Genomic DNA, 12,003 nt, shown 5'->3' on the forward strand with positions numbered 1-12,003 from the left:
GCAGGCACCTAATCACATTGTGAAAGTTGACTGAGAGGTCACCAAATCTTTCTTCCAGAGATGACAGGATAAACTAGACATTTCTGTCTGTTAGCCTGTCTGGGGGATTGTAAGCACTTTCTGTTGAGAGCTGGCAATGAACTAGCAGTGCTGCTGCATTTTCCAGATGAGATTTAACTTTGTGCTTTCATTTGGTGGTGAAGGCATACTGGCCCCCTAGAACATAAGCCAGTGATGGCGAACCTAGCTTGATTCTGCTGGTGTGTCACCCTCCACCTCAAACAAAAGGGAAACAATTATTTATATATTAATTCATTAAAAATATATATATAGTCCAACCATGAGAGGTGCTATGTATTATATAAAGAGATATCTATACAAAAATGACTCATACTTCAAACAGGAAGGATAGTTGTCATGTATTGGTGAATGCTGGTGTATCACCCAAAATGTCATAGATGTGTCATAGGTTCGCCATCACTGGCATGCACCAACAGAAGAAATAACAGGCTCTTGTTGAAACGGCTCTTCAACAAGCACTTTTAGTAAATCCTATTTTGGTTGTCTAGCACCAAGTTCTACAGTAGCTGTTGTCCTTTTTGCCAGAACCAGCATAGCCGGAGGCAGAGGGGGGTGACCTAAAAGGAGGACTTCGGGGTACCCTTAAAGGGCAGCCAATAGAATGTCCTTGTTACAGTAGCAAGGGGGCAATGGTGCCTTTTCTCACTGAGAAACTCTCTTAGACCAAGGATTCCCCGGACAGTACTCTGGTAACCAACTGCCACCACTCACGACCTCCTGGGAATGTCTAGACTGACCTGCTGAGAGAATAATCTTCCATGACTATGCTACAGCAATAACAAAATATAACCAACATTGTAGCATCATGTAGTCTAGCACAGGGGGGAAGAGATTAAGAGAAAATGTTCTCAGAGGAATAGACTGTTGTGACTGAAACCAAAAGAATGTCTTTATAAAAAGGTTTACTGTAAAGCAGAGGAATAGAAGAAAAGGGAAAGGGTAGCTGGATTAAAAATGGGTGGGAAAAGGATAGAACAAAAAAGAGAAACACACAACAACAACACAGATATTCAGATGAAAAGCAATACAGTTGAACTAACCAAATACTTTTTACCTATGATGAGCAGGTTCCTCAAAGTATGCAATTATTTAATGTTAAGAGATTGAAGGCGTGGTGAGCTCCAACCCAAGCTCCTGTGAGCCCAGTTTCCACTGAAGACAATAGAAATCCCTAATGTCCAGATATTTGTGCTAAGTAGAGTTGGACCTAAGCCATCCTCCTTTTTAAGAGTGACAAATTGATTTCTCCAATCCCATACAAATCTCTGACCCTGACGTCTGAAGCTACTTTTACCAGTCACAGGCATACGCAATATAGTTCCACCCCCATCAAACACTGATGGATCTGAACTTTCATGACAAATAGGTAGTCCGGCCCAGATTGGATTGTCATTTGTCCAAAAGAGATTACATCTGCCAGGATAGTTCAATGTGGAATGGAAATAAATGGCTCATTCTAATGGAATCTATTGGGGCCCCAAGATTCCAGAAACTCTAGACACTCTTGAGCTTTAGTAAGTTTTAGGGTTTCTGTTATAGTTCTATTTTGCATCAGAATACCTAGGACTATCCGTGTTCATGGCTGAAGACATGGCTGAACAAACTTTAGCAGGGGGTGGGGGTTTTTTTTGTTACAATTGGCCTTTCCGTAGGTCAACTTCCTGTACCACCATGGCCTGTATTGCAGTGAATAAACAGGATGTCACTCTCAGTAGTGGATGTGTGGAGCTACAACTAACAAGGGGTTGCAGGTTGAATGAACCCAGATCATAGCTGTGCTGAGTCTCTTCAGCAAGAAATTAGAAATGTTTGATAAGTATGTGTATCGGGAGATGTTGTGTCTCAAAGGAGGCAGCAGTCCTCTGCCATGGGTAAATTGGTAGGGACTGTATGATTTGAATTTTCCCGCAGGCTTTTCCTTGGAAGGCCATTAATCACAAGATTCCGGTTTCGAACTTATTGAATAAATGAGTGTCTTTAAGCTCGTGCAGCGTGCCTTTCTTCAAGAATATAACAAGAGGCTTGCTGACTCAAAACAGTGGTCCAGGTAGTCTAGCTGGCAAGGCATCTCGGAAAGCCCACAACTGAGGCCAGTTCCTTCCTATGTTGTTGCCAATCAGGTGCATATTGCCTAGAACACAGAGGTCCCATTTAACTATCCATGAGTTTGCTGAATCCTTTTCAGAAACCCTCATAGCTAATGTCCATCAGCAAAACACTCTATCGCCCACCAGGCCATGTCAGAACTCCATGTGTGCCTGCAGGCTCCAAAAGGTTGGAGACCCCCGTCATACCCCTTTGACTTTCCCTGCTCCCTTAGCTTTCTGAACTACACAGTAAGCCCCCCTGTCTTGGCCGAGATGCTTCTAGCATTTACATGAAAGTGACTGTACCAGTTGGTTTCCGTATCCAATAGCCTTAGTCATGCAAGTTTTCTCCCTGTGACCTGTGGTCTCCTGCCATAATCTCACTGTCAAATCCTATCTTGTCTCTATGCAGATTAGCCTGTCTAGTTACCTTTTCATCATTTCAGGATGACTCACTCCTAAAACAAATGCTGTCTTGAGGTTTGTTTGAAGCTGTTCTGCAGTCCTTTAAAAATACTTAATGGCACTAGATTGGTTCTATTTCAGGTAAAGAGGAGCCCAAATTTTCGTATCCGGTCAGCTTGCCTTCAACCATCTCCAAGGTCTAGCAGCCTAAATTGAAATTTTTCCTCCTGCTATGGTTATTACATCCAGTATTGTCAGCTGTCTGGGTAACCTTTCATGTGCAACAAAGAGTTCTGAAGTGCTACTTTGGAGGTCCTGAGTTTTAACCTGCTGTCTAGCAACATTTCACATCTCCACGACCTCCCTTACCTCTGGGCTTCCCTTTTGAGCAGACCTAAGCCATAGCATTTCTCCCTTTAAAAATGAAACCTTTTGAATCCTTCAGTGTGCTGTCACATGGACTCAAAGCAAGGAAGAAGTGGGATGATGGATTTGGGATTGGGATTGGCCCAGATTGGCTGTAGGGAACCCATGTGCATGATTAAAGCAATAGCACAGTCTGAGAATGTCTTCCTGGGACTTGCACTGCAGGGTTGCGGAATAAAAATCTTGACATGTTCTTTAGAGATTCCTACCCACTCTTTCTTGTAAGACTGCTGCCCAACTTCATCAGACATTTTGCCCCGGGCACCATTCCCCGCCCCTCCCCATGCCACTGCTTAGCCACCGGGCAGGTGTAGTGATGAGTCTTGGTTTAGGTAGCTTAAGAAGAAGACTAGACAAATTCATATGGGATACATTCACCAATCACGGTTACTATTTGTAGTGGTTGAACGGATCTCTGGCATTAATCCATTACATCCCAGGGTGCGGGGGATGTCCCATTAGGATGGAATAGGCTGCTTGCTTAAGTCTGGAGGTTCTTCTATTCTTATGGGATGTACTTAGGAGTAAATGCATAGACAGGATTGGATGGCAAGTTTCTCCTGTTCTTGCCCTGACATCTCAGCCTGGCCAATGGAGCATTTCCTCCCAGGCTGGCAGAGAGAGTCAGCGTCGTGTAGGAGTTCAGAGTGGCAGATTCTAATCTGGAGGGGCGGGTTGGATTCTCCACTCCTCCACAAGAAGCCTGCTGGATGACTTTGGAGCAGTCACAGTTCTCTCAGAACTCTCTCAGTGCCTGCAGAGACAGACAAGCACCTCTGAACTTCCATTGCTTTGGAAACCCCATGAATCGGCTGTAACTTGACACTGTATGTTGGGGGACAAGAGAGGCGCGCGCGCACACAGAGCAAGGCTGGGACGCGACAGGCACACTCCTCAGGAGCAGGGTCCGGTGCTTTGAGGCTGTCGCTTGGACTGCGGCGACTGAGGGCTCGAGGTGGTCCCCTGTCCCCCAGCGCTCCCGCCCACTCCCGCCTCTCCACCGGGCTCCGCAGGGGTTGTGCGGAGGGATCGCTCGCGGGTGCAAGGCCGGCCCGCCGGCCGAAGGAGGGCGGCGCCCTGGGCGGATCCTCGCCACGTGCCTGACTCCTGCGCGCCCAGCTGCAAAACAAGCGGCGGGCTCTCGGCGGGGCAGCGTCGCCGCCGCCGGGATGGGCCCCGGTGGGTGTGGGGCGGGCGCGGCGTCTCCGGGCGCGCTCTGCCTGGGCGCTGCGCTCAGCGGGATCCTCAGCTTCGGCCTCTTGGCTGCGGCCATCGGCACCGACTACTGGTACTTGATCCGCGTGGAGGCGGCGGGGCGCAACGGCAGCGCTTGGGAGGCAGAGCAGCTAAGTTCCCATTCCGGACTCTGGCGCCTGTGCGAAGGTAGGTGGGCAGGCAGGCAGGCAGGCGCCTCCTGGCGCGGTTCTGCTTAGCCGCCGGGCAGGAGATTCGAACCTGTTCGCTCAGTAGGCAGAGGAAAGCTAGGGGCTGCCCTCGCAGCCGGGGTTTGGCGGTGCGTGTGCCTCTCTGGGCTGCAAGAAGCGCCGTCCTAAAGGTTTGCGGGAGCACCCCGCCGGCTCTAGATTCCTTTGGCTACCTGGGGGGGGGGGGGGGGGGGGCTGCGGTGGTCCCCGACGATCTCTTTTGCGTTTGTCCAGCGGTTCTCTTTCCCTGTGGGTGCCTCAGTGGAAAGTCCCCCCGTCTGCATCGACCATGCGATCCGCCCGAGGTCTGTCGCCCACCTAATCTGGACCTGCCGCCAGCTACGCTGGTTGTCTGACTGCAGTAGGAGGCACGACGGACTCTGGGTGCCTCTGATGGTCTCCCGGGATGGAGTTAGTGAGGGCAGCTGGGCATCCTCAGAAGTTCCCCAGGAGGTTTGTGACGGAGGAGCACAGAGGGGCCAGAAATACGAAGGGATGCTGATTTAGGAACCCCAGACAGAATTGGATTAAGCTGGAGAGGGCTGAGGAGAGGAGAGAAAGGGGTTGCAGCCCAGTGGTAAGAAGGCAGAATAAAGACTTCACTGCAGTAACTGGTAGGAGGGCTGTAAGATGCTTCCAGTGGACACCCCCTTCTCCCCACACACAGTAGCTTAAAAAGAATGGGCCAAACCATCTTTTCAACCATCAAACATCACTCCAGCCCCCTTTCCTTCTAACATATCTTTTAGCCTCCCTGTTGGGCTTGTGTTGAAATTACCTCTTACTAAAATGGGTGTGTGTGTGTGTGCTTACTAAATCAGTGGATGTCCTCCAATGCAGAGCCCATCTTTGTTCCGGAAACCGTTCTGTCTCTTGTGAATAGCTGCTGCTCACAGATGCCCTCTGCAAGTTTCACCACCTCAGGAGTGGTATGGAGGGCAATAACTGCCCCAAAATCTCTGGGATGGGATCTTTCTCAGTAAGCCCACAGAGGGCGATCTGCTGGCCACATTTGGCTTCTCAAGGGGTTCTGTACCAGCCAATACATCCCTTTTTCATGTCAAGAGGCAGAGACTTTTCAAGCATGGGGGATGAAATGGTACAGGACCAGCAGAGGATAAATCAGCTGCCGTGTCATCCCTCATAGGGAGCTGTTGATGTGCCATCTTAAGAAGTAAGGGGATGTAGACATCTGATTACTTCTTCTTGCCTTCTCATAATAACTTTTCCCTGGTTAACTCCAGCATCACTTTTGTTTCACAAAGTTGTTGTCAGCCTAAAATGCACGAATAGAGAGAATGAGGTTTTTGGATCTACTTTGGGTGAAAAAAAGGGATATAAATGTCTAAATAAATGAACCACTTTAATAGAAAAGGATGCCAAAGGTAGTTCGCCACCCAACAATTCTAATTTTGTCTTCTTTAATCTAGTTAGCTGTATCTCCCTTCCTCTCAGTGTATGTTTCTGTGTGAGCTGTAGAATATCCCAGCTGGATTAGAACCACTGAAGGTGAGGCATCACCCAAGCATTTCTCACAGTAAATCTCCAGACTGTGGGTATTTGTTGCATTTTCCTCGTTGAGCCCTTACCTTTCTCTGTCTTCTCCTCAGGACGGAATGCCTGTATACCTCTCATTGACCCATTTGGCCCTGAAAGCTGGCAGGTTCCATCATCACTTCAATATCTTATCAGTAAGTAGGGAATAAAAAAGCCTTGAAAAGGGCGGAGGGAACCTCATTGTGTGGCTATAATGCACTGGGGGCAAGGGGAGCTTCTGAAATGGGTCTCGTTTGCTGGGAAGCTGAAGTGGGTTCCCTCTTTGCAATTCCTAGTTCCTTGTTCTCCAGTGCAGCTGTTGAGAACATTTAAACCATTCTGAACGTGAAATAACCTTGGGACCCCCTAGCAATTTGGAGATTGCCCTGTCCGGGTTGCTTCAGAGTCCTGTCCAGTTCAAAGCCTGGCTTTCTCAAGAAGTGCTCCTAAGTAAAGGATACACCTGGCAATCACATTGGTCTTTTAAGAACTGAAGACTAAGGAAGTGAAGATAGTGTGCTCCAAAAAAGCATTGGACTGCCCTCATTCAGTTGTTGGAGTGAAGGTGTGGTTGATGGGTATCTTCTTTATGCGGAATAAGGTTGGAGTTGACTCTTGTCTTCATTCTGGAGGGTGGAAATAATGGATTTGTTCCTTAAATGTCTTGGGACAGGATTATAGGACCGCAGTGACCCTGAAGACAGCATAACCCAGCCTTCTAAACACAGCCAGAAGCTTGCATTTGATGCCTCATCCCTTTGTCTCTCTCTACCAGGCATGCAGAGGGCTTTTGTGGTTCTGCTGCCGCTCAGCCTCATCTTGCTTGTCTTTGGCTGGATCTGTGGAATCATCAGTTCACTGGTCAGGAGCACCCGGTTTCTGCTATTCACAGGCTGCTATTTCTTGCAGGGCGGTGAGTGATGCCATCATCAGAGTGGTGGTTGACTGGTGGTGGTGGGAGCCGATTTGCCTTTCTAGGATTTGCTGCACAGGACAAAATGTCTTTGAATTCTTGCTCACATCTGGCTGTTAAGAGTGAATTTGGCAGAACCTATTGTTAGTGCCAGGTTGCAGCTGCCAGTTGACTAGAGAGTAGTAACTGTCAAGGTGCCAGACAATGGCTATTTGTGTTCTTATTGCCATGGGAACTGTGTTCTCATTACTACCTCCTGACCGGTTCTCTTCCTAGTCTTTCAGTTTCTTTGCTTAGTTGAGGCTTCAATGCGATGAGCCACAGTGGCACAAATACTATTCAGAAACTTTGTGCTGCCTGGTCCTCACAGACAGTGTGTCAGTTGCCAGAGAGATCTTGCTAAGACTTCAATAAGTTCTGGTGGCAGTTTTTTGTTAACCATATCAACAGGATACAACTAGCGTGCCAGGCTAGGGCATGTCTTTGCACACTGACGTCATTTAGAGGTGGTTTGAATGAAATAGATATGTGGCATTGCCAGTCCCGTTGGGAATGTACCATTCCAGACTGGGAGATTACATATGTGAATGCTCCTCCACATAAAAAAAAAACCACACACCCTGTTTTTGGAAAACTAATATGTAAAGGAAGAAGAATAAGAATTTGGATTTACTGTGTTTCCCCGAATATAAGACAGTGTCTTATATTAATTTTTGCTCCCAAAGATGTACTATGTCTTATTTTCAGGGGATGTCTTCTATTTCTGTACTCTGTTCGTCAGGCATCCTTCCAAACAAAAACTTTGCTACGTCTTACTTTTGGGGGATGCCTTATATTTCGTACTTCAGCAAAACCTCTACTACGTCTTATTTTCCGGGGATGTCTTATATTCGGGGAAACAGGGTATATCCCTCTTTCTCTCCTATACCTCTCCTTTCTCTCCCGCTGAAAGTGGTTTACAAGCTCCTTTCCCTTCCTCTCCCCACAGCAGACCCCTTGTGAGGTAGGTGGGGCTGAGAGAGTTCTGAACGAACTGTGACTAGCCCAAAGTCACCCAGCGGGAATGTAGGAGTGGGGAAACACATCTGGTTCACCAGATTAGAGTCCATCTGCTCTTAACCACTATACCACTATAGTGACTTGCAAGTTTTTAAAGTACATTTCACCATCTGGAATTTGAAGTGGAATTATTCCATCAGGGTTGTCCTATATGATAACCAATTTAGTATCATTAGTATAATAGGCATTCTATAGAATATATGACACTGTCGAGGCTCAGAGAGTTAACCATCTAAGTTGAAAAAAGGAAAACATTAGCAAACATAGCCTGCTAAACGAATACTGAGAAATGGTAAATGGGAGCTATCTTCTAAGCCGAAAAAATGGAGGTGTGGGGGCTATGGTTGGCAGGACCCCCTTTGGCCCAGATCTCATCAGTGTTCCACGAGTTCATTTCATTTGAGCAGCCAGGAACTTTTCTGGAGCTTGACCACTCAAGTCTTCTGCAGGCTTCCTAGGAATCCGATGGGTAAAGGAAACAAGAAACTCTGAACAACCGGTTCACCCTGTAAAGCAATCAGCATTTAAAAGTCTGTGTCTTCACCCGTGACCTTCCAACCTTTGATCAGAGTGGATCAGTGGTACAGTCGCTGACTACTGTCCTCCAGATCATCTGTGATTTACTTCATTCCACAATATTTTATCTTTAGTGGGATTCTAGGGACCTAAGTCTACAACTCATAGTGTGCAGGAACCGATATTTACTGTAACAGCCTCAGCTTCTGTGTTCTGTAGCAATTGAGTTCAGAAGCAGGTCACTTTGAGGCTTGGAAATGGGACCTTTGTCCTTCACGCGCGCACACACACACACACACACACACACACACCCTTGACAAAGTGAGCCTTCAATAAAACTAGTGGCTAACCATGACCTCAGGTCAGGGTTCTACAACTTGTGGCTGTAGAGGCAAATCTGGAAATGACAGAGGTAAATGACTCCCAGTAATCCAAGAGCAAATCACCAACAGATCTATGCCAGTTGCACTAAAGCAATTGTGCAGCGTTCTCCTGGATATATTTGTTATTTATTGTAAGACCTTCCTAATGAAGGACTCGCAACAACTAGTTGCAGGCACCATGTCTGTGATCGGTAATGTTAAGTTGTATAATTTCAGTTGCACAAACGGGCTTTCTTATAGTGGCTCTCTTTTGAAAAATCTTGTGCTCTGAATTTTGATGCCATTTATTAAATTACAAAATGGTTGCTCATCCCTGCCTTTATGAGGCTGGGGAATAGGCATTTAGGAAGATGTGGGGGTGGGGCAGCTTCCAAGATGTATAGGGTGTATTTTTATTAAACCCAGTCAAGTTGTTTTAGTCCTTGAACACTTCTACATTAACACTGGTGTTTTGTTTTGTTTTTGGTGCCCTGTCGTTTCAGATTTATGTAGCTGGTCTATGTGCATTTTGGTCAAACTTATAACACTGTGTCACACAGCCAGCCAACAGTCTGTTTGGATTCATAGGGGCCAGTTGTGCTTTTAGCAGTTAATTAATGCTGGACGCAAACTTGGCAACAGGTGAGCCAGTCTGGAGAGCTGGTGAATCAGGGTCTTTCCTGCCTCAGGCAATGCAGTGAGATCACCCCGCTCGCTAACTGACATTGCCTCCCATGTGTCTGGGTCAGTTATATATGTCCTGGTTGCAATTACAGCAGCTACAAATCTTTCTCCTCATGGAAAGAAACAGATGAGCAAAGCGTTGTTCTCTGAGGGGCTTGCAGTTTGCTGCAAAACGGAGATGAAAATGAAACCAGTTCGCTGAAGAATCCCGACAATTATGGGCTTGTTGATCACACCAAAGATACATCTTGGCCAAGCTGTTTCTTCCAAAAGCAATAATCTGAATGAAAACTCATATGAGGAGGGCAGCCTTCCCAGTGCATTTGTCCCCATATTCTGCTAATTGGACAGATAGCCAGTGTGGTGTAACAGGTATTATTGGACTGTGATTGGGCAGGCCCATGTTCTGGGATGTACTTGAACCACTCTTTCTCTCTTAGCCTAACCTGCTTACAGGGCTGTTGTGATGAAACAGTTGGGAAGAGACAATTGTGGACTACCTTGTTTCTAATCAGGGAAGTTTTTTATGGTCATTGGTTGAAATGGCTGTCTGCTGCTGAACCTGTTGCTCTACTAATACTTCCCCTTTTTCTCCCTGCTTAGCTCTGCTGACACTGGTAGGGACCACCGTCTACATTTGCTACTCCAGGGCTGCGTTCACAGAGACAGTGCAGATGTTTGACCGGCAGCGCTTTGAGCATGTCCTCATTGCCTTTGGCTGGTCCTTGGCGCTCGCTTGGCTGTCCTTTGGCACAGAAGCATTGGCTGGCATCCTCTTTCTCCTGGCTGCCTGGGGACTCACCTTGACCCCAGAATCGTTTTCAGTGGCCATCTGATCCTTGCAGAGAGAGAGATGGCGGAAGTGCAGCATTGCCAGGGCTTTGACACCATCCGGTCCTTCACTGGTACTTCCCTTGTGGCACATTCTGATGGAACTGCAATGTACATGTAGAGCTTCCGAACAAGGGGAGGCGGCTGCAGAGTAGCAGGCTCTTGCTGTGGACATGATGAACTGGGTGGGTGGGTGGGTGGGTGGGAGAACCCCTGTTGATGCAGCATGTCCAGTGGAATATTGCAGGGAGTTCCCTTACTTGATTATTGACATGTGGGTGGAGCTAAGGAAAGCAAGAGATCAGTGCTGCGCAACCCCCCCCCCCCCAATCTGCGGCAGCAGCCATGGCCCTTTTGCTCTGCTTGATATATGCATTTAATAGTCATTCTCCACCAAGCTTGCCCTTGTGTCTGTCCTCCTTGTTGAACCTGGAACTCTTATTTATTTTATTTATATTTTATCTTTAAATAAAGGGCTCTGGTAAGACTTGCTGTTTCATTGGCAAATATATTGGCAAAACAAGAGTACAGTGCTACAGGAACTGGGAAGGGTGCGTCAGATTGAAAGAAAACCCTGCCGGACCACACCAAGAACAGGACATCTGAGTCCATCTTGCCTGTCTCCCGCACTACCCAATCAGAAAGCCCACAGCAGGGCACAGAGGCAGGAACACTCCCCTGCTGCTGCTGCTATCCTTTTTAGCAACTGATATTTACATGTATACTACCTCCAACCATGGAGGTTCTAATTGGCCATCCTAGCTAATAACTTAGTTTTCCCAGAGCTAATACAGATACTGAATGCAGCACTCTGGTTTGCAGCATTTCAAAAGTGTTTGTAGAGGGCTGCAAACAGCGGGCAGCAGGAAACAAATCCAGCCTGTTGGCTCTTGTGGGCCCCATACTCCTTCCCCAAAGCTGCCTGATGCTGCTGCTTCCAGATGTTCTCATGAACTGAGTGATGCAGAGCATGTATGCCCCATTTGTGCTGTCAAAATTGAATTCCTCCAGACACAATACAACTACTATGCAACCACTGGAGTGGTGTAATGTCTCTTAGTCACAGCAAACTCAGCAATCCTCAGACATGCTCATAGGACAGCAGTAGAGCGGTATCTTGCTTGTAGAGCATAGGTGTCAAAACTCACGGCCCTCCAGATGTTATGGACTACAATTCCCATCATCCCCTGACAGCATGAGCAATTAGCCATGCTGTCAGGGGATGATGGGAACTGTAGTCCATAATATCTGGAGGGCTGCTAGTTTGATACCTGTGTTGTAGAGTGTCTCCTCGTCCCTGCGGAGTTGCACAGAGAGACAAGGCAATCTTTTTTTTTAAAAAAAAGGATGCGCTTACAAGTGGTGCCTCCCATCTGGTGCTGTTTGCTTGGCACCGGGTGCAAATCGGTGTTTTAAAAAAACCTCACTCATTTAGCAAGTTTCAAAAACACTGGGTGGGGTGGGAGCATGACTCGTTTCGGGGGCAGCAGCTGTGCAAAATTCTCCCCCCAACCAATGTTTTTACTGGCCATGTACGGGTGTTGTTGGCCCGTGCTGAGTGGGTCAGACAGAGAACAAGAACTATAAGAGAACATCAATGGCTCATGATAAAACACCAGGTTTAATAAACATCAGGTGTACTAGGGGAACAATCCTACTTAAAGGAACATACAAGTGTC

General features: G+C 47.2%; 1 protein-coding gene across 2 annotated transcripts; it reads left to right on the top strand.

Moving 5' to 3' along the window:
- Nucleotides 1-3,879: 3,879 nt before the first annotated feature.
- TMEM235 (transmembrane protein 235) lies at nucleotides 3,880-10,811 on the top strand. Of its 2 annotated transcripts, XM_048487867.1 has the most exons (4): nucleotides 3,880-4,382; nucleotides 6,034-6,114; nucleotides 6,735-6,872; nucleotides 10,097-10,811. In XM_048487867.1, exons 1-4 carry the CDS (start codon nucleotides 4,169-4,171, stop codon nucleotides 10,327-10,329), a joined length of 666 nt encoding a protein of 221 aa, XP_048343824.1. In that variant the 5' UTR covers nucleotides 3,880-4,168; the 3' UTR covers nucleotides 10,330-10,811. The 2 variants fall into 2 exon arrangements, with proteins under 2 accessions (XP_048343824.1, XP_048343826.1); XM_048487869.1 differs by lacking the exon at nucleotides 6,034-6,114.
- Nucleotides 10,812-12,003: the final 1,192 nt, after the last annotated feature.

The sequence above is a fragment of the Sphaerodactylus townsendi genome, linkage group LG03 (genome assembly GCF_021028975.2).
Source record: "Sphaerodactylus townsendi isolate TG3544 linkage group LG03, MPM_Stown_v2.3, whole genome shotgun sequence".
Classification (NCBI taxonomy): Eukaryota; Metazoa; Chordata; class Lepidosauria; order Squamata; family Sphaerodactylidae; genus Sphaerodactylus; species Sphaerodactylus townsendi.

Coding starts and splice junctions, on each gene's coding strand:
- TMEM235 (XM_048487867.1), top strand. CDS start 4,169: ATGGGCCCCGGTGGGTGTGGGGCGGGCGCGGCGTCTCCGGGCGCGCTC. Junction 6,115..6,734: donor ATCACTTCAATATCTTATCA/GTAAGTAGGGAA, acceptor TCTCTCTACCAG/GCATGCAGAGGGCTTTTGTG. Junction 6,873..10,096: donor CTGCTATTTCTTGCAGGGCG/GTGAGTGATGCC, acceptor CTCCCTGCTTAG/CTCTGCTGACACTGGTAGGG.